Raw genomic sequence first — 21,834 nt, 5'->3', positions numbered from 1 at the left:
ATTCATTCATGCTAATTCAAAGGCTAAATATAAATTCATGCACAATCACTTTGGTGCCAGCGGCTGTGATTTGAGAACTCGGCGAATCCAAAGTTCACTTGACGCAGCCATGGGGCCGCACAAAGAGACAATTAAGGATCTCTCAATCGCACTAGGGTGGGCTCATGTGTTGGAAACCAAGCTGAGAGGAGGTCAGAGAGGGAGGTAGTGGCGGTGGTGATGAGCAAGTCGAGGAGGAGCGACGCCGGAAGGGTAGTTGGTGTTTGCTTTTACTTGCTATAAATATGTGCAGCTGCTCTGATGGAATTACAAAACGACAGAATTCTTTTGTTTTTTCCTCTTTTGCCTCGTTGTTACTTGTCATCTTTAGAAGCATCTCACCCTTTCTATTTTTCCTTTATTTTTCTATTTTAGAAAATTACAAAATAAATAGAAATATCAATTAAAAGATAAGAAAATAAATTATCATGTCATTCAAATAATTTTTCTGTACTCCTATTTTAACTAATACCATTTCACTCTTCCGCTGTCCTTATAACCCAATCAGCCTTCCCCTAAACAAAGAAGAGATCTTCTCTCTCTATCCGGCCAAGCTTCGCAATTCTCTTTCGCTACTCTCGCGCAGCTTTTCTTCTTCGCTAAATCAATCAAACCAAATCTCTCTCACTATCCCTCTGGTACTGAACAATTCTCCTCCTTCTGAGTGATGGGTGTGAGCTGCTGCAGGTGCTCCCACACTTCCCATATCACAGAGATCATCATCACCAGCTTCTTTCGCCACAAATCTTAGAAATTCAACTTTTTATTTTTTAAACAAGTAAACACTGTTACATCTTCGAATCTGGGTCTTAAGTGTATTTGCCCAGGGCCGTGCTGACAGCGTCGGAGACCTGTATCAGCAGGAAAATTTGTATAAATAAGCATGGCAAGTGGTGGCTCGAATTTTTCTGTTCTTCTCCAAAGCCAACAACGTCCTTCTACTTCTCAGCCTCTTGATGCCTTTTTTCTTACTGGGTCTTCTCCTTCTTTCCTAGGTAACCTCTTCAACCTCACTCCTCCTAGTCTGGAATCAATACCTCTGCAATTCCTTTTGTTCTATATCGATTCTCTGCTATAATTGCTGCATAAGTATAAGAAAGTCTGACGAAATTACTTCTTTTTTTTTCTGTGTTCTATTAGTTCTGATTATGTTAAAAGTGCAAATCTCCACAAATTTCTGCTTTATAAAATCATGATTAGTAAATGATGCTTTATGATGGAAAGTTGACAGTCTTTCACATATTTACCAAGGTAGAGGAGAAGCTAACATTTGTTTCCAAGACTAAATGCTATGTTTTGTCTGAAACTTACAAGTATTAAATTTTTTGCATGCTTCTTTTCTTTTTCATATGGGAGGTCTTTGGATGTTGGTTGAGTTTCTACTCTGTCCTTACCCCCCCCCCCCCCCCCCCCCCCCTTGTAATTTGAAGGCTGGAAGGTGGCCTATCTGGGCTCAGACATCTCTGTTCAGCTCACAAGTGTCCACTGAGATCTGGTTAATTTAGATGTTTGTGATGCTCTTTATATCTGACTTATTGAATCATGCTAGATAGCTCTTTGTAATCAATCAATGCAAGCAAAAAGCCTAACCAAGGCCTACACCTTTTTGAATGTTTTGTGAAAAATGACTTAGAAATGGGTACTAATTTGAATGTTCAGTACTTGTGATCCTCAAATATAGTCTTCTAATCATGATATGCCGTTGATTTAGGCTCAAGATCCATGGTCAGCTTTGAAGATGTTCATCAAATAAATGGATCAACACGGCCTTTTTTCCGCTCTTTTGATCATGAAGAGAATGTTGATGATGAATTGGATGAGTATTTTCATCAACCTGAGAAGAAGAGGAGACTTTCTATTGATCAAGTTCGCTTTCTTGAAAAAAGTTTTGAGATTGAGAACAAGCTCGAACCCGAAAGGAAAAACCAGCTTGCAAAGGACCTTGGCCTGCAGCCTCGGCAGGTTGCCATATGGTTTCAAAACCGCCGAGCAAGATGGAAGACAAAACAGCTAGAGAAGGATTATGAAGCATTGCAGACTAGCTATAACAGCCTGAAGGCTGACTGTGATACCCTCCTCAAGGAGAAAGATAAACTAAATGCTGAGGTAAAAATAAAACACCACACAATTACAATTCTCGGCTTGAGCAAACATTTTGTGATGCTTAAATTATTTTTCAGGTTAATCTGCTCACAGAAAAGCTGCTTCTCAGAGAGGAGAAGGTAAAACTGGAGTCTTCTGAGAAAGAAATATTATCTGAGGAACCACAGAAAAAGCCAATTGGTGATTCAGCTTCTGAGGATGAAGGATCAAAAATTTCATCTGTTGCCTGTAAGCAAGAAGATATAAGCTCAGCCAAAAGTGATATATTTGATTCAGACAGCCCGCATTACACTGATGGAGTTCACTCTTCACTGTTTGAAGCAGAGCAGTCAGATTTATCCCAGGATGAAGAAGATAATTTAAGCAAGGGACTATTGCCTGCATATGTCTTTCCAAAGCTTGAAGATGCTGATTACTCCGACCCGCCTGCAAGTTTTGAAGATAATGCGCTCTGGTGCTGGTCATACTAATTAAGCTAGCTACTCTTGTTATATGTATATCTTTTTCATTGTGTCTGGTGTTGTGGTTCAAGGCCTCGTCGTGGAGGGCAATTGCAAATTAGTGATAAATCCGACGAGTGGCGCCCCAATCCAAACGTGATATTGGGTTTTGCCTGCGCTTGGAAAGATGGTTTATGCCCCTGTAGGCTCTGTAATCTTTTGATTTTGCATGTTTGTAATTAAATAATATCTTTGTAATAGATACAGTTTGAAATTTGATGCAATCCATGTTTTGGCCATTTTTCAGGAAATTTATTAGATCTTAGTTTCCAAATGAAGTAAAATAATTAAAAACTTGGAATTTTCAGTATCCATTTATATTAATAAAATTGGTTAATTTAATCATATTTATTACATTTTCTTAGTATACATTTGTTTCTTAAAAAATAAATTATTTTAATGGAAAGAGGAAGTGGGAATTGGATTTGCGTTTTTGAGCAGCAGCAGCAGGATGTTAAAGGAAAAGAGGAGGAGGCGAGCCAGGAGATCAGAAAGCTGAACAGTTTGAAGGCAGCAGTAGAAATTGGATACAAGACAAAGGGGTGGTCAAATTAGGTTATTCTAGTTGTTGCCAATTTTTGACATATTTATCTTTTTGCAAATTAGTTTTGAGTGAAATTTGAGAATCCTTATCTCATAATAAGTAATGCAGAAGCTTTTAAAGGAATTGCAGTAAGCAATTGCGTGGTGGCCAAAGTTACATGCCCAAATGCCCCCACCATGACACTCATATGATTGAGATATTGAATATCGCAGCATAAGCTAACTCTTGGGGGTCCCCAATTTTTTTGTTGAATGATAGCCCCGTTTCATGTATCATCTCATTTTGATGGAGAAGCTTGTACTTATCTTGACGATTCTTTTTTTTTTTAAATAATTATTTTTAATTGAATTTCAAATTCGAGACTCAAAATTCTATTAAATTATTAAATCACTGGGTATGGGTATTTAAATTATATTACAAAAAGTTTCTGAAAAACAAGAAACGAGGGGCTGAGCAGCCTCTCTTCAACTCTGCCATCATAGTGATTAATAAGCAAAATTTAGAAGCCTGAATTAGCAAAGTCAACTACTCATACTTTCCATGTTAGGTTGGTCAACCTCCGCTTTGTTTGCCATATTTGTAAATTATATTTCACTTAATCAACAAATTAATTTAATAACTCAAACTAAATAAAAATAATCTGTTTATGATTTTAAATTTTACTAAATGTAAATTTTAAATTATTATTTTATGTAAAAAATATTTTTAGACAGTAGATTAACATGCATGTGAAACAGACTTGGCCAATGGGGGAGTAGTTCCAGAATTTGACGAATTTGATACTGACCATCTACTCAAGGAAAGTCTAGAGGCGGAGGGATGGGGTCGTCCACGTGGACGGAGGAGATGATATTAAAGGAGGAGCATCAACATTCGAGTCGAAAGGACAGCAGAGCAACGTCCACCCAAAACACAAGTAATAGCAACCTCATTTGGGAATCTCCCTTCCCCATCCAATGGCAACGTGGAATGTGATCCGCATTCCTCATTGGTTCATAGATCAGAGTCAAAAAGAAGCCACTTATGTTATTTATTTATATTTTATTATAATAAAATAAAAATAAAAAGATTTGTTCTCTTGCAACTAAGATACAGATAAGCATTGCCAATAGAATGTACGTAAGGTGGGGGGCCCACTTGAAGAGAGAGAGAGAGACGGCGACTGCATGTTGATGTATTTCTTTCTAGTTTTTTTACGCAGTGATGTCACACGTGCATAGTCTCTCTCTTTGTGGGCCCAGGCTGCACGTGGCCATCAGGTGTTATTGTCTTCCCTGCATCATGGTCTTGTTTAAATGGCTTCGTTTCTAAGATTTTTTTTTTTGAAAAAATAAATTTGGTGGGTGTCATTAAGACTTGGGCTCTTTTTTTTTATAAATTTTACCAAAATACATAAATTATTAATCCCCAAACTAATCGAAATTGCAATGGCCGATCAAATTGAAAATGTTATCTACGTTGAGTTTGGACCCTCAGTTTTATAGACTGGAACCTTCCCCAAACCGCCCGATAGCCGGGCTCAGCAAACTACATTATGCTTTTTGGGCTAGCCGGGCTGGATCCAGGAATGAAAATCTCATGACCAAGTGAGCCTGACCGATAATTTGAAAAGGTCTATCTAATTACAACACTGTCCAGTCCACCAATTTTTTACCAATTAAAATTTTTTTTGTTAAGCGATGATTCCAGTTGTACTTTGTTGAATAGTTGTCCAATCTGCAAGAAGAGAAAAAGTGGATTGATGTGTTCGTTGAGAATAAGAGCAAACGAATTTCTTTAGAAGGTTGGAAGAGTTTAGAATGTGTTTAACAATTACTATTTATATAGTATAAGGAGAACGATTGCATATTTGAGAGATACTCGATTGTAAATAAATTAGAGCTACTTGAAATTCGATTCCATAAAAATTCGATTAAACTTAATTCAATTTTTAAACGAGTTAAATTTGAACTTAATTTTTAAATTCGTTTAATAAACGAGTCAAATTTAAATTTTATAGTATTATGCTCATTTTCGATTTTATAAGCAAACTCACACATAATCATAAACAGATTTCTTAAATAAATTGAGATTAATATTATAAAATAAATAAATTCAAATCCTGCATATATTTTCATGTATCAATTTTAAACTTTCTAAAATTTAACTCTATATAATTTAATTATATTATTAAAATTTACATATATTTAAATTGTTAAGATTTGAGAACTTATTTTTATAAGTTTACAAATTAATTTGTATATATACTTTTTTAATTAAAATTATTTAATTTTAAATTTATTAATTTTAAACTAAAAATCGGTATACATACAAATAAATTAAGCTATTTGAAATTAAATTCAATAAAAATTCAATTCGTTTAAATTTATTTGCTAAACGAGACAAATTTAAACTTATTAATACTCGGTTCGAATTTAAAAGGAGTAAAAATTTGAATTCAGCTCAAATTTAAAAAAAAAATAAATAAATAAAGTTTTAACTCATCAAATCTTAACTTATACTCTTAATGTAAAACTGACCACGTAAAAGTTAATAACGGCTAATTATCCGTTGGATTTATAACTAACGGGTTACTGGTAAATCATTCATAGACTTGTCAGTATTGACTATGTCCTCCTAGTGTAGTTGGACATTGTGAAGTTGTCAAGATGTATGTCCATTCGTCACTTGATTAAAGATTCAACCTTTAGCACACGAGTACCAAATCATATCATTAAGATAAAACACTTATTTCTTATTACCATGTATTCGACACACATTTATACGTCCATCTTATACCAGCTGGTGCTGTTAAATTTGCCCAACTGTAGTCGCTGCTGGATTTCCATGTGCGAGTAATGCCCTCCATGGTAATGGAATGCAACTCAGTGAGTGACTTCGAGAGAATACGCCCATCAGTTGGTCAAAAAGATAAAAAATAATATAATTGTCTACTGGATTCTGCTTGAAAATTTGCTTGCTGGAACCACGAAATTCAATCAGGAGCTGCAAGTCATGAATTGAAATAATTCAACATCACTCTGGTTCTACCTATTCCTCAAATAGCTCAAAGAACATATCTCATACAATGTGATTCAAAATTAATGACCGCTAGGTTTCACTACCCTGGTAAGAGACCGAGCCCACAGTGACAGGGCCGGCCTAGGGTCCGCGGAATTCCATGAGTGAGAAGACCCAACCCATTCATCCTTGAGGTCGGACTTTTCTCAGGACTCGGCCTTCTCTTCCCGAGCCCGGCCTAGAAGCTTAGCAAAATGAGGATCACTGGCCCAGTCCCGAACTACTCGATTAACCTGCATGCTAAAAGGGATAATTAAATGGTCATTACGCATGAAACATATATCTAATATTTTCGTACGATTGTATCCGTACGGCAGATACAAGTGGCCCAATGGCAGTGAGGCCATTACACGTCACTGACAGACCAAGAAAAAGAATAAAAGGAGAAGAGCACCCTCCTCTCGGACCAAACTTATTCAACCATTGTAAAACCCTATTTTCTGGATCTCAGATCATCAATTGGCGCCGTCTGTGGGAAAACGAAGAAGATCCTTTCATCACCGGAGTTTCACTCCTATGAAACCCACTGAGATCCACAATGGTCAACCATAACGAAAACAACATCATCAACACCCCCAATGACCTGAGCTCCGCCCAGGAGGGGCAACATTTCTCTTTCTCCAGCCCCACAACTCCCAACAACCAACCACCAATCCCTTTCAATCCCTCGCTGAGCTTGGCAGGGAATGTACCCGAAAACACCTATCCAACCAAGACCTCCAAGCCATGGCCCTCCAACTACAAAACATCGCCATTTGGCTGGGGCAGATTATGCAGCAGAAGGGCCTCAATACCCCGGTGAACATGTTGCCTGTGGTAGAAGAACCTCGCACCCATGAACTCCAGCCTACCTTTAACCACCCCCAAACAAACAGCAGAGAAACCGGAGAAAGGGGCAAAAGAGCCGGGGGAGAAGAGGAGCCGGAAGTCAGAATCCATGGAAGAAGGGCGAGAGAGTTAATAGAGAATGATGAGGTTGACAGTTATTCTGCTAGAACAACCCTCAGTAAAAATCACAAAGAAAAGGCAAAACAATTAAATGAAATAAAGTACCAGCAGCCCTGCAATCCTGAAGGCTAGACACAAACATACACTTTTCGACATCATACTTCCTTTCAACAGAAGTCAGTCGAAGGTACCCGACCTGCTCGGTAAGACTTAGCTGGGGCAGGTCGTTGCAACCTAGAGGGACATTCTCCTAGGAGAGCTCCACCTCCCAGGATAGCCCGGAGTCCTTCTTCAGCTCTACCACTGCAAACCCCTCTACCCAGCCTTTTATCGAGTCTTTGTGACCCGAAAAGATGGACAGCCCTCCGCGAGGGGCAAAGTAGTAAAAGCCTTGACTCGCTCTCACTAATCAGAAAAAAGTAATGAACAGACTCGCTGTAGGTGTGAACCCCCAATTCAGACTCAAAGGAACACATGAACAAAATAGAATTAGGGGCCAGCATTCGGGGGGTTATCCCGAAGTACCGAAAGATCTCGATGAAGAAAGGAGAGAAGGGGAAGGTTAAACCAAACTCTCATTGTTTGATGAAGAAAACCAGACTACGGTTCCACTAGGGATCAAAGAGACCAGGGGGAAGGGGATCGGGAAGAACGATCCTCTCGTTACGATAGGGAGCTCGGATATGGAAGAGAGGGGTGTCCAAGTACTTCCGTGAAAAGAAATTTTTTAGAGTAGATTAAGTAATGCTAGACTCAAGATCAAAGACATCGGGAAGCTTAGAGCTATCCATGGTGAAATGAGAAGCATACCTTGAAAGTAGTTAGAGCAGAAGGACAGAGCAAGCAAAGCGCACAAAGAACAGAGAAGCACAAGGGTTCTGGAAAAGTAGAGAAATTTCAAATTTTGAAACAGTACAAGGAAATAGAAATGTTTTAAGAAGGGGGCAGTTCTCAGGTCGCGCGGTCATAATGGGTCCTCGGCATTTACCCTTCCATCATTCATATAATAACTGATGAGAAGGTAAAGGGGCAATTGATAACCGCTGGGTTTCACTACTCTGGTAAGAGGCCGAGCCCACTGTAACGACCCGGAAACCGATACTCCTTTGTAACGGCCCGAACCATCACTGGCACTAGGATCCAGATCGGCTTAAGGCCGCCGGGACCCGTAGCAAGCCGACTGTACTCGCTATGAACCTGATAAATCCCATACATGATATAAAACGACTCATCAATCCTGTAAAACTCTGTAGGCTTAACTACTGCTACTCAGATATGCCAATCTGAAATGACCCTCAGGGCCTATACCAGGGACTACTATCTGCTGTGGTCCAGGGATTAACACAATCTGTAACACATCCCACTGGTATCTCATCGAAGCCATACATTAAGCCTAACTCACACATTTCTCATCAAGAAACGTAAAACAGGATTGTGTACAAGGGATGAATCATACATCACACTATAGCAGTGACACTAGGGAAAGCATAAGTCTATCCAGTATATGACAGTACATGTCTATCTATTACATTACAACTAATCTTTCAATTACATCATGTCCACTAAGCTATTACAACATACATTCAAGCATAACTTTCCTCTGTACTCTTGCTGACTTTGACTTCCCCTCGGTATCTCAGAACCTGCAAAACTGGGGGCAAGGGAGTGGGATGAGCTACTACAGCCCAGTGAGAAGGAACAGTAAAACAGTTCATTCATTACATGCTTTCATGAAATGTATCACATCACAAACATATCACCTCAAGGATGAACTTGTCACCATAGCCCTTTACTGTATACATATAGTAAGATGTCCAACTGGCCAGGGGCGATTAGGCCTCACCTGGACTTCTCTTACCTGGCTCTATCATAAGGCCAACTGTGCCAGGGGCGATTAGGCCTCACCTGGACTTCTCTATCTGAGTCAGGTCAAACTGTCTCTCTCATAGTACCAGGAGCGACCTGAACTATCCAGGGGCGACCTGGTATGGCTATCTCATGCCATCACTCTGTATCTGTGCTCTAGCAAGGGCTAAGGATCATCCAACATTCATCCACACACATATCAGCTTATGCAATGCAGCATATTCGTGGATTCTAATGCAATACAACCTAATAGATAACATGGCATTGTATGATGCATGGATCATGCTAGATTCGTGTCATTTCTGAATGTAAAATAGTACAGTTAGTTCCACTCACCTGTAGCCTCTACTTGGCTACCTCTGGGCTACCTCTAACTCTGAGACAGCTACAACTGCTAAACTCTGCGGTTCCTCGGGTCCAATCCTACAATGGAGGACTTACATGAGGTACCAAACATACTCTATACAACAGGTAAACATCTCTTAACATCTCTTATACACCTTCCCAAAACCCCTCTAAAACACCTCAAAACATGCATGCAAAACAAGCAAAGGAAGGCTGGACAGGGCACCTTCGGCAGCACCTTCGGCGGCCGAATGTCTCCTCCAGAGACGAAAGTCAGGCATGTTCGGCGGCCTAACTTGGACTTTCGGCGGCCGAACCTGAGTTCATCCAGAACTCAGTTTCGTGCACAAGGACGCCTGCCAGTCCCGCCATCACCTGCTCAGCCCTCAGTACATGCAGTTACCCCTCGAAAACATGCATAAACACTTTAACAAGCATAAAAGAGCGTCAAACAACTTAAACGCCAACAAAAAAATACACATAACATGCTTACACCATTAACACATCAAAACTAAACTCTAAAACCTAAACATGCAACTCTACCCTTAACCTCTTTAAAAGCTGTTAAAACCATAAAACAAGTATAAAGACCTCTCTTACCTCCTAAAACTAGCAGAGGAACAACTTGAACTCAACAAATCCCCTTCACAAGCTTCAAACCACCAAAACCTCTCTTTTCTCTCAAAACCTTCAAAACCTCTTGCAAACGAGCAACCCGCTGCATGAGCTGATTAAAAGCGTGCAGATGAGTCAAGGGAGACGTGGCCTAACCTCTGGTCATGATCTGGAGGTGAACACCTGGCCAAACCACGGACTGAGGAGCATGCACAACGAACCGACCACCTCAGCTTCGGCTGCCGAAACTTCATGCAAAACCATGCAACTTTCGGGGGCCGAACATAACCTTCGGGGGCCGAACATTGGGCACTTTCGGCGGCCGAACTTCACCTTCGGGGGCCGAACATGACAGAAACTCCTTTGGCCAATTCTCCACGAAATTCAACTCGTTTTCTACGCTAAACCTTTAAAACACTTGCAAATAGTTTAGAAACCTTTCTCTTACCCGTCCAAAGACCTCTGACATCCTCAAATGCCACTGGACGGTAGGAATTCCGATGTCTAACTCTAGCCGGGTATTACATTCTTCCCCCCTTTAAGAACATTCGTCCTCGAATGTTCACACAACAAACACATAGGCAAATAAGCAATTAAGGAAAGTCTAATACTTTCCTCTGCGAAGAGACACAGATATTACTGGAGTCAAACTCCTGGGTTATCTACAATTCCTGACTCTGCTGACGCTTAACTGCTGCATCTGTGTCTATACTCTACCCTAATTGCGTCTCACTGGTTCCAGTACCCAATTGACTTGGTTCTTTCATCTGATTACTGACTTTTCTCTTTCTTTGACTCTTCTCAGCTTTAGTCACACTAGTCTGGTTACTCTAACCGTTACTTCGCTTTACTCAACCCAGTTAGAGGAGCCATACCTCTAAGGAAACACTAGATGCCTTGCCCGTCTTTCTTCTTCTTTCCTATACTGGTTTTTGTTTTCTTTAACTCTCTTTCTAACTCTCAATATCTAGTTCCCAACTCTAAGATCTATCGTGGAGGATACACAGCTCCTCCTCGTTGTCTCCACAGAGCATCAGCCTGTGTGGGAACACCTGTCCTTGGTAGTGATTTTGTTCAACTGCTCACAGTCGTTACAAAATCTCAACGTTTCATCCTTCGTTTCTCACACCGATACTGGAACATTCCAGAGTGAGGTACTAAGTCGAATGTAACCTTTCTCTACCAAGCTTTCCTATCATACTCTGATCATGCTCTCTCTCTCTCTCTGTAGGTGCCATCCTGTAGGGTAGAAGGAAAGAAATGGTTCCGCGTCCAGACACCACTTCTATTCCATACTCTGACTCCCTGACAGATGGTAAACCTGACAGCTCATCTGGGAAACCATCTAGAACTTACTAACTACGGGTATTGAGGCTAATTCCCCGATCTGACTACTAAACTTACTCACACGAGCTAGAACCCTCTGATAACCTTTCCTGTGTACCTATGAGCCTGCTGGGCTGACCTCAAACCTCTAGGCACCTATACTCTGTCCCTTCCAAGGAATTTCTGATCCATCCTAGCCTCTAAACTCTCCTACCTTGTCTCTACAGACACAGGTAGTACAATGAGTAAGTAGCCAATCCGCCCTAGAATGACATCAAATAGTCAACTCTAGAACCATAAGGTCAGCTGGATAGCTTCTACTCACTACAACTCTAAACTGCTCTGATTAACTGACTCTGCTTCAGATGGATCATACCCGGGTCCATTAACCCAGAGAAAACACTCTAAGCCTAGAAGTCATCAAACCCACTCTAGTAACAGCTCACTAAGCCACAAGGAAGTAAAAACATGCGGGTTCAAAACAAACAGCATACACATCCGAACATCCACAAGTGAACATACTTGATGTCACTGTGTTCAATGTGATAGCTTCCGACTGAGTCAGGGTGAAGATCCGAGCTAAAGCTAACGGAACTTCCCTCGGGAAGTTACTAATGGAAAAGCTAACCCTTTCCTCTGCCTCAATTACCACCTAATCCCAGACTAAACTGAAATCTCCTCTTGAACGTACTCTTCATCTTACTCTTTTCTTTCTCTGTTCTAGTCTAGTTTACTTATTCTTCTCTTTTCCTTAATCTGCTCACTTTCACTTACCCTTACATTCTTTTCTTACTCTTCTATTTCTTACTCTCTTCTCTGCCTTATTTCTTTTCCTTGAGGGCTGCACTCGGAGATGAGAGATCACTCTCCCTATACCTGGATAAAATCTAAGGCCATAGCATCTTATAGCAACACCCTCGAGCATCTTTCCTAGCTCACTAACCACTAGCTACTATTCATCTGGCTTTTACCATCTCACTTATTCTATTGGTGCCATCCTACTACTGGTGCCATCCTGCAGCAAAGACTAGAAGTGATGGGTCTAGACACCATTCCTATCTCTCATTGAACTTTCTTAGCAGGTAGTAAACCTGATGACTTGTCTGGGTCCTATCGACAACTTTTCTCTGGCTGTGGGCACTACAACTGTTCCCCTTCTAATCTGACTAACTACGCTGTTTTCTGACACAAGCAAGAAACCTTTGATAACCTCTCCTAAACAGCGTAAGAGCCTTTAGGGCTGATAGCAAACTTCTAGGCATCTCTCCTTTGTCCCCTCACACATTACCTGTGATCCATCCATCCTGGTCTCAAAGCCTGACTACGTTGCCTCTGCTATCTAAGGCCGTACGATGAGTAGCTAGCCCATCCACCCCTAGAATGACATCAACCAGTCACTCTAGAACCACAAGGTCAGCTGGAAGGCACCTACTCAAAACTCGCACTCAACTCTATTGGCAGACGAACTCTGCCACTGACGGATCACACCTATTGACCCAAAGAGGACATTCTAATCCCAGAAGTTATCAAACCCATACTCTCGACGGCTCTCACGGCCCTAAGGAAAACGAAACATCAGAGTTAACAAACACATCAAAACATATGGAAGTGAAAAGTACCTGTCACCGCCATGTCCGATGTGTCAGTCTCCTGCTGCGTCAAAGCGAAGATCCGTGCTGGCACTGATGGACCTTCACCTGGGGAACCTGTGGAAGAAGGAGTGATCCCGCTCCTTCTGCCTCTGTCCTGCGCCATGGCTAGAGCTTCTGGCTGAGCCACTCTGTCTGAGACTGTCTGCTGGGACTGTGTTAGCAAAGTGGCAGTGGAACACTCACGTGCTATGTGCCCCTCTTGTCCGCACCTGAAACATGCTGTTGTCCCTACTAAACAGACTCCCTTGTGCGGCCTACCGCACCTTGGACATTTTGCGGTCTTCAAACCAGAACTCGAACCCTCACCTATTTGCTTCCAGCACTTATTCTTCTTTGATCTCCTGAGGCCTCTACCTCCTTTCTTACTCTTGGTATCAGCCTCATGCAGAGGGGAGAGATTAACATCACTTGTCCCTGCAAGTTTGGCACTAGCTTCTCTCTTCTGTGCCATATCTACTATATCATGGAAACTCTCCCTTGACCTATCTAAAACCCCTCCTACAAACTCATGAGCAAACTGCTCCCAGGAGAAGCTTTCTACCCTCGAAGCCACACACTGGTTGAACCATTCCCTTGCTTTTTCACTTTTCAATGTGACCCCTGCCATTTGAATGGCTCTATTCTCACTGACTCCCAACTCATCCGTTATCATCTTAACCATTCTAAGATACTCAACAGGGTCATCACCAGTCTCAAATTGGGGAACATCTAACCTCAAATAATCTGTCAGCTGCACCATACTTTCTCCAGGTGAACTAAGCTTAGGTGTTTGGCTTACTGGGGCTATTGGTTCTACTGGTGGTGGAGGAGGTGCAACTTGCCCTGGGTTAGGGTTTACTGACCTTGGGTAACAAACGAAGGGTGGAAACATGGTATACTGTGGATATAATGGTGGATATGGTGGATAAAAGGGAGGATAGGGCATAAAGGTAGGATATGGGTGATATCTAGGCAACTCTGATATACCTCTCATCGGGTACTCTGCCCCCCACTGGTAGGGTGGATACTGAGGTGGAACAAACCGCGAGGCCTGAGTGCCTCCTTGGGACTCACCCATAGCTCCTCCTACTCCACTCATACCAAAGCCGCCCTCTCTACTCTGGTCATCCTTCTCTCTTTCTCTCATAAGCCCTGACGTACCACTCTGGACAATTCCCCTTCTACTCTCCTCAACAGACCTTCTAGGGTCCCTTGATGTACCTTCGCTACTTAAGCTATCTGATGTTGCCCTTTGCAGAACGGGGAGATGGACATCCATGTCCTCATTCTCCGGCGGAGCTCCAATCAATCTCGCAGATCGACGAGTTCCTCTCATCCTGCCTCTGGAAAGCACAACATCACACAAAACATCATCAAATGATCCATGTGAGAACACATGAATCCTCAGCACATATCAAACATATTCATAGCACATGTCGCTCATCATGGCATTTCACATCATCATGCAAGACAGGACTCCACATCCTATCCTAGTGGACATGAGTTTACCTATTGTGCTTTCCCTCCTATCCAAACCAACACCTCTTTCCGATATGAGATATCTCTGATCCCTGAGTATACGCACTCAGCACATCGTACTCTAGAGGCCCTATGCTCTGGTACCAATCTGTAACGACCCGGAAACCGATACTCCTTTGTAACGGCCCGAACCATCACTGGCACTAGGATCCAGATCGGCTTAAGGCCGCCGGGACCCGTAGCAAGCCGACTGTACTCGCTATGAACCTGATAAATCCCATACATGATATAAAACGACTCATCAATCCTGTAAAACTCTGTAGGCTTAACTACTGCTACTCAGATATGCCAATCTGAAATGACCCTCAGGGCCTATACCAAGGACTACTATCTGCTGTGGTCCAGGGATTAACACAATCTGTAACACATCCCACTGGTATCTCATCGAAGCCATACATTAAGCCTAACTCACACATTTCTCATCAAGAAACGTAAAACAGGATTGTGTACAAGGGATGAATCATACATCACACTATAGCAGTGACACTAGGGAAAGCATAAGTCTATCCAGTATATGACAGTACATGTCTATCTATTACATTACAACTAATCTTTCAATTACATCATGTCCACTAAGCTATTACAACATACATTCAAGCATAACTTTCCTCTGTACTCTTGCTGACTTTGACTTCCCCTCGGTATCTCAGAACCTGCAAAACTGGGGGCAAGGGAGTGGGATGAGCTACTACAGCCCAGTGAGAAGGAACAGTAAAACAGTTCATTCATTACATGCTTTCATGAAATGTATCACATCACAAACATATCACCTCAAGGATGAACTTGTCACCATAGCCCTTTACAGTATACATATAGTAAGATGTCCAACTGGCCAGGGGCGATTAGGCCTCACCTGGACTTCTCTTACCTGGCTCTATCACAAGGCCAACTGTGCCAGGGGCGATTAGGCCTCACCTGGACTTCTCTATCTGAGTCAGGTCAAACTGTCTCTCTCATAGTACCAGGAGCGACCTGAACTATCTAGGGGCGACCTGGTATGGCTATCTCATGCCATCACTCTGTATCTGTGCTCTAGCAAGGGCTAAGGATCATCCAACATTCATCCACACACATATCAGCTTATGCAATGCAGCATATTCGTGGATTCTAATGCAATACAACCTAATAGATAACATGGCATTGTATGATGCATGGATCATGCTAGATTCGTGTCATTTCTGAATGTAAAATAGTACAGTTAGTTCCTGTAACGACCCGGAAACCGATACTCCTCTGTAACGGCCCGAACCATCACTGGCACTAGGATCCAGATCGGCTTAAGGCCGCCGGGACCCGTAGCAAGCCGACTGTACTCGCTATGAACCTGATAAATCCCATACATGAAATAAAACGACTCATCAATCCTGTAAAACTCTGTAGGCTTAACTCCTGCTACTCAGATATGTCAATCTGAAATGACTCTCAGGGCCTATACCAGGGACTACTATCTGCTGTGGTCCAGGGATTAACACAATCTGTAACACATCCCACTGGTATCTCATCGAAGCCATACATTAAGCCTAACTCACACATTTCTCATCAAGAAACGTAAAACAGGATTGTGTACAAGGGATGAATCATACATCACACTATAGCAGTGACACTAGGGAAAGCATAAGTCTATCCAGTATATGACAGTACATGTCTATCTATTACATTACAACTAATCTTTTAATTACATCATGTCCACTAAGCTATTACAACATACATTCAAGCATAACTTTCCTCTGTACTCTTGCTGACTTTGACTTCCCATAGGTATCTCAGAACCTGCAAAACTGGGGTCAAGGGAGTGGGATGAGCTACTACAGCCCAGTGAGAAGGAACAGTAAAACAGTTCATTCATTACATGCTTTCATGAAATGTATCACATCACAAACAGATCACCTCAAGGATGAACTTGTCACCATAGCCCTTTACTGTATACATATAGTAATATGTCCAACTTGCCAGGGGCGATTAGGCCTCACCTGGACTTCTCTTACCTGGCTCTATCACAAGGCCAACTGTGCCAGGGGCGATTAGGCCTCACCTGGACTTCTCTATCTGAGTCAAGTCAAACTGTCTCTCTCATAGTACCAGGAGCGACCTGAACTATCCAGGGGCGACCTGGTATGGCTATCTCATGCCATCACTCTGTATCTGTGCTCTAGCAAGGGCTAAGGATCATCCAACATTCATCCACACAAATATCAGCTTATGCAATGCAGCATATTCGTGGATTCTAATGCAATACAACCTAATAGATAACATGGCATTGTATGATGCATGGATCATGCTAGATTCGTGTCATTTCTGAATGTAAAATAGTACAGTTAGTTCCACTCACCTGTAGCCTCTACTTGGCTACCTCTGGGCTACCTCTAACTCTGAGACAGCTACGACTGCTAAACTCTGCGGTTCCTCGGGTCCAATCCTACAATGGAGGACTTAAATGAGGTACCAAACATACTCTATACAACAGGTAAACATCTCTTAACATCTCTTATACACCTTCCCAAAACCCCTCTAAAACACCTCAAAACATGCATGCAAAACAAGCAAAGGAAGGCTGGACAGGGCACCTTCGGCAGCACCTTCGGCGGCCGAATGTCTCCTCCAGAGACGAAAGTCAGGCATGTTCGGCGGCCTAACTTGGACTTTCGGCGGCCGAACCTGAGTTCATCCAGAACTCAGTTTCGTGCACAAGGACGCCTGCCAGTCCCTCCATCACCTGCTCAGCCCTCAATACAGGCATTTAACCCCTCTAACACATGCATAAACACTTTAACACGCATAAAGGAGCTTAAAACAATTTAAACGCCAACAAAACAACTAACACAACATATAATCATGCTTTCACCATTAACACATCAAAACTAAACTCTAAAACCTAAACATGCAACTCTACCCTTAACCTCTTTAAAAGCTGTTAAAACCATAAAACAAGTATAAAGACCTCTCTTACCTCCTAAAACGAGCAGAGGAACAACTTGAACTCAACAAATCCCCTTCACAAGCTTCAAACCACCAAAACCTCTCTTTTCTCTCAAAACCTTCAAAACCTCTTGCAAACGAGCAACCCGCTGCATGAGCTGATTAAAAGCGTGCAGATGAGTCAAGGGAGACGTGGCCTAACCTCTGGTCATGATCTGGAGGTGAACACCTGGCCAAACCACGGACTGAGGAGCATGCACAACGAACCGACCACCTCAGCTTCGGCTGCCGAAACTGCATGCAAAACCATGCAACTTTCGGGGGCCGAACATAACCTTCGGGGGCCGAACATTGGGCACTTTCGGGGGCCGAACTTCACCTTCGGGGGCCGAACATGATAGAAACTCCTTTGGCCAATTCTCCACGAAATTCAACTCGTTTTCTACGCTAAACCTTTAAAACACTTGCAAATATTTTAGAACCCTTTCTCTTACCCGTCCAAAGACCTCTGACATCCTCAAATGTCACCGGACGGTAGGAATTCCGATGTCTGAATCTAGCCGGGTATTACAGTTCCACTCACCTGTAGCCTCTACTTAGCTACCTCTGGGCTACCTCTAACTCTGAGACAGCTACAACTGCTAAACTCTGCGGTTCCTCGGGTCCAATCCTACAATGGAGGACTTACATGAGGTACCAAACATACTCTATACAATAGGTAAACATCTCTTAACATCTCTTATACACCTTCCCAAAACCCCTCTAAAACACCTCAAAACATGCATGCAAAACAAGCAAAGGAAGGCTGGACAGGGCACCTTCGGCAGCACCTTCGGCGGCCGAATGTCTCCTCCAGAGACGAAAGTCAGGCATGTTCGGCGGCCTAACTTGGACTTTCGGCGGCCGAACCTGAGTTCATCCAGAACTCAGTTTCGTGCACAAGGACGCCTGCCAGTCCCGCCATCACCTGCTCAGCCCTCAGTACATGCAGTTACCCCTCGAAAACATGCATAAACACTTTAACAAGCATAAAAGAGCGTCAAACAACTTAAACGCCAACAAAACAATACACATAACATGCTTACACCATTAACACATCAAAACTAAACTCTAAAACCTAAACATGCAACTCTACCCTTAACCTCTTTAAAAGCTGTTAAAACCATAAAACAAGTATAAAGACCTCTCTTACCTCCTAAAACTAGCAGAGGAACAACTTGAACTCAACAAATCCCCTTCACAAGCTTCAAACCACCAAAACCTCTCTTTTCTCTCAAAACCTTCAAAACCTCTTGCAAACGAGCAACCCGCTGCATGAGCTGATTAAAAGCGTGCAGATGAGTCAAGGGAGACGTGGCCTAACCTCTGGTCATGATCTGGAGGTGAACACCTGGCCAAACCACGGACTGAGGAGCATGCACAACGAACCGACCACCTCAGCTTCGGCTGCCGAAACTTCATGCAAAACCATGCAACTTTCGGGGGCCGAACATAACCTTCGGGGGCCGAACATTGGGCACTTTCGGCGGCCGAACTTCACCTTCGGGGGCCGAACATGACAGAAACTCCTTTGGCCAATTCTCCACGAAATTCAACTCGTTTTCTACGCTAAACCTTTAAAACACTTGCAAATAGTTTAGAAACCTTTCTCTTACCCGTCCAAAGACCGCTGACATCCTCAAATGCCACCGGACGGTAGGAATTCCGATGTCTAACTCTAGCCGGGTTTTACACCCACAGTAACAGGGCCGGCCCAGAGTGAGAAGACCCAACCCATTCATCATTGAGGTCGGGCTTTTCTCAGGACCCAGCGTTCTCTTCCCGAGCCCCGCCTGGAAGCTTATCAAAATGAGGATCACTGGCCCAGCCCCGAACTGCTCGGTTAACCCGCGTGCTAAAAAGGATAATTAAATGGCTGTTATGCATGAGGCAAATATCTGATATTTTCGTACGACCGTATCCGTACGGTAGAGACAAGTGGCCCAATGGCAGTGAGGCCATTACACGTCGCTGACAGACCAAGAAAAAGAATAAAAGGAGAGGAGCACCCTCCTCTCGGACAAAGCTTATTCAACCATTGTAAAACCCTGTTTTATGGATCTTAGATCATAAAAAATAATCAAGGGCATTTCAATTCAAAACTAAATAAGCAACTCTATAAGCATTTCATTCTGTTTCTAGCAATCTCTATTTTCAAAATTACTATTATTATCATTTATTAAAAAAATAGTAATAATATTCTTCATTACAGTGATGCTTGTATGTTTCAGTGTCCCGGAGAGATAGAATTCTAAAATGCTTGCGCTCTTCCAAATGTATATTCCACCACTGTCCAACACTGGGAGTCTTGGTCTTTGTTCTTCAAGAGAGAGCAAACACACTTTCTGATTTCAAACATTGGTGAAGAACCAAGCAATAACTTTTACAAGATTATGCACCCTCAGAAAAATAATAAAGTTGAATCTCAATCAAGCTACTTCTGCTCTCTGTCACGAAATGATTTCTCCCCAGAAGTGATAGTATTGGCAAGATTATTCTGCTAGCTTCCATTATGCTCTTCAAAATGAGTCCAAGGACAGCATACTCTCCAATGAATTGCGTTGGTTTGTCGATTAAAATTTGAGATTGTCCTTCAAGTAACACACTATCTCTTGCTGCAACATTTGAAGAAAGGAGTTAGATGTTAATACTGAATCAAAGAACATGGTAATTGAAGTTCAAAGGAGGAGTGATGAAAGGCACTTACAATCAAACAAAGGATAATGCAGCCAGCAGCGCCAGGGAACAAAGTATACCAAAAATTCAAGTGGTGAAGCTTAATTCCGTCGATGAACAGAAGTGGCAAGCTTGCAGCTACACATTGTATAAAATGCATTTTATTATCGGATAGAGTTGGGAACAAAATCTTGCTGAAATTACAAAATCAGAAAGTTAAAGTAATTATAATGTACCAGGAGGGTGTGCAGCACGCGCGTAGATCATGAAAGCTACTGATGCAGCAAGAGCAGCACTCCTAGCAAGCCAACCGGGACCAAAGATTGAGAAGGCCAGAACGCCAATGGCCGCACAACCAATCTGGGCCATGAAAACATTGTATTTCTGCAATGATGAAGCAGCTTACACAACTCAGAAATTAACAGGCAACGATAGATCTTAATTACAAGTAAAGAAACAAATATGAGTGATTTCTTTTCAAAAGGATTTCATATAGAAGAGAAAAAAAAAAGTTAAAAAGTTCTCATTTTTATCTACTGCCATAAAACAGAGCAGTGGAGGGTACCCGAGCAGCAGGGGAGGAAGGAGTGGCAAAGAGGACGGCACAAACAGCTCCTAAGGGCGCAATTGTCATAGAAATTCCTTTAGGCGCAAGTAATTGGTCCATCTTTCCGAATATTGCCATTGCTGCAAATGCTCCTATAAATTTGCCAATTTTTAAGACATTAGACATATATGAATAAAATATTTGAAAATCTTAGTCTCTGTATTTCCTTTTAAAAAAAATTATGGGTAAGATACCTGCAGAGGGCCAGATGATGTCGCTGAAAGAAGGTGCAGAAGATGTCTTCTCTGGCTTCCAAGCATCCCAGAAGGGTAGGGCAACGTTGCTTGATGCCACAATCCCATATTTTCTCTTCCTTTCTCGACACCAACTCAACCCAACAGATCTCTCAAATGTGGTCTTCTTGATTGCAAGAAACGGAGAAATCGGCGAGGGAAATAAAAGCAGAGACATTGGCGTTGATTGTATCGGCAGTGTTGGCGTGACATAGGATTTAGCAGGGACCTGCATCCCCGTTTTGTAATGATTAGATAGACCAATTCCCTTATAGCTTTCTTGTAATTGGAGGGCATGTACAGTCTAGTGAATCGTTCATATATAGATAGAGAGATATGGTGGGCTTTTGGAGACTCTGAAAGGGCATTGGATAAGGGGCAGTGGGACGCTAAAATCACCAGTTGTCTCCACTAGTTTTTATAGGAAAATCGACTGTCCCTGATTATTGCTTTCATTATTTATTATTATTTATATTATGTGGCTACAGAAACAGACAAGCCCACAATGCTTGTTTTAAACATTTTTTCAAGTCAATGACCAAATTGTGAATTGTTTTCTTCGAGAAAATCAGAAAAGATGAACAACATGGCAATTTGTTAGAAACAGCACGATATCAGAGCCATGGAAATGGTGATTTTTGTAAATTTAGGGGTGAAAAACTTTTAGATTTAGAATTAGGATAAAAGTATTTACAAATTTGGGATTTGGCGCCTGTTTGACAGGCGCCAGAGCCTGGCGCCAGGCCATTATTTTATTTTTTTTAATGTTTTTAAATGGTCTGGCGCCATTATTTTATTTTTTTTAATGTTTTTAATTATTAAAATATTATAATTATATTAATTAATA

The 21,834-nt window shown here is 42.0% G+C and overlaps 2 protein-coding genes across 2 annotated transcripts; one reads left to right on the top strand and one right to left on the bottom strand.

Moving 5' to 3' along the window:
- Nucleotides 1-520: 520 nt before the first annotated feature.
- Nucleotides 521-2,893, top strand: LOC110599855 (homeobox-leucine zipper protein HAT5). Its single transcript, XM_043950779.1, has 3 exons — nt 521-1,034; nt 1,751-2,145; nt 2,220-2,893. Exons 1-3 carry the CDS (start codon nt 923-925, stop codon nt 2,610-2,612), a joined length of 900 nt encoding a protein of 299 aa, XP_043806714.1. The 5' UTR covers nt 521-922; the 3' UTR covers nt 2,613-2,893.
- A 16,651-nt stretch (nt 2,894-19,544) lies between these two features.
- On the bottom strand, nt 19,545-21,355 carry LOC110630910. The gene is made up of 5 exons (XM_021778551.2): nt 20,949-21,355; nt 20,713-20,846; nt 20,384-20,531; nt 20,179-20,285; nt 19,545-20,086 (listed from the first exon to the last, which is right to left on the bottom strand). Exons 1-5 carry the CDS (start codon nt 21,220-21,222, stop codon nt 20,045-20,047), a joined length of 705 nt encoding a protein of 234 aa, XP_021634243.1. The 5' UTR covers nt 21,223-21,355; the 3' UTR covers nt 19,545-20,044.
- Nucleotides 21,356-21,834: the final 479 nt, after the last annotated feature.

Source organism: Manihot esculenta, chromosome 14 (assembly GCF_001659605.2).
Source record: "Manihot esculenta cultivar AM560-2 chromosome 14, M.esculenta_v8, whole genome shotgun sequence".
Lineage (NCBI taxonomy): Eukaryota > Viridiplantae > Streptophyta > Magnoliopsida > Malpighiales > Euphorbiaceae > Manihot > Manihot esculenta.
The sequence above is the reverse complement of the archived record's forward strand: the minus strand, read 5'-3'. Positions and strand labels throughout refer to the sequence as shown.

Bases quoted from the DNA above. Each gene is read 5' to 3' on its own strand.
- LOC110630910 (XM_021778551.2), bottom strand. From the start codon at position 21,222: ATGCAGGTCCCTGCTAAATCCTATGTCACGCCAACACTGCCGATACAA. The intron at 20,286-20,383 runs GTACATTATAAT...TACAATGTGTAG, and splicing joins GCGTGCTGCACACCCTCCTG to CTGCAAGCTTGCCACTTCTG. The intron at 20,087-20,178 runs GTAAGTGCCTTT...CAAATGTTGCAG, and splicing joins GCATTATCCTTTGTTTGATT to CAAGAGATAGTGTGTTACTT.
- LOC110599855 (XM_043950779.1), top strand. From the start codon at position 923: ATGGCAAGTGGTGGCTCGAATTTTTCTGTTCTTCTCCAAAGCCAACAA. The intron at 1,035-1,750 runs GTAACCTCTTCA...CCGTTGATTTAG, and splicing joins GTCTTCTCCTTCTTTCCTAG to GCTCAAGATCCATGGTCAGC. The intron at 2,146-2,219 runs GTAAAAATAAAA...ATTATTTTTCAG, and splicing joins AAGATAAACTAAATGCTGAG to GTTAATCTGCTCACAGAAAA.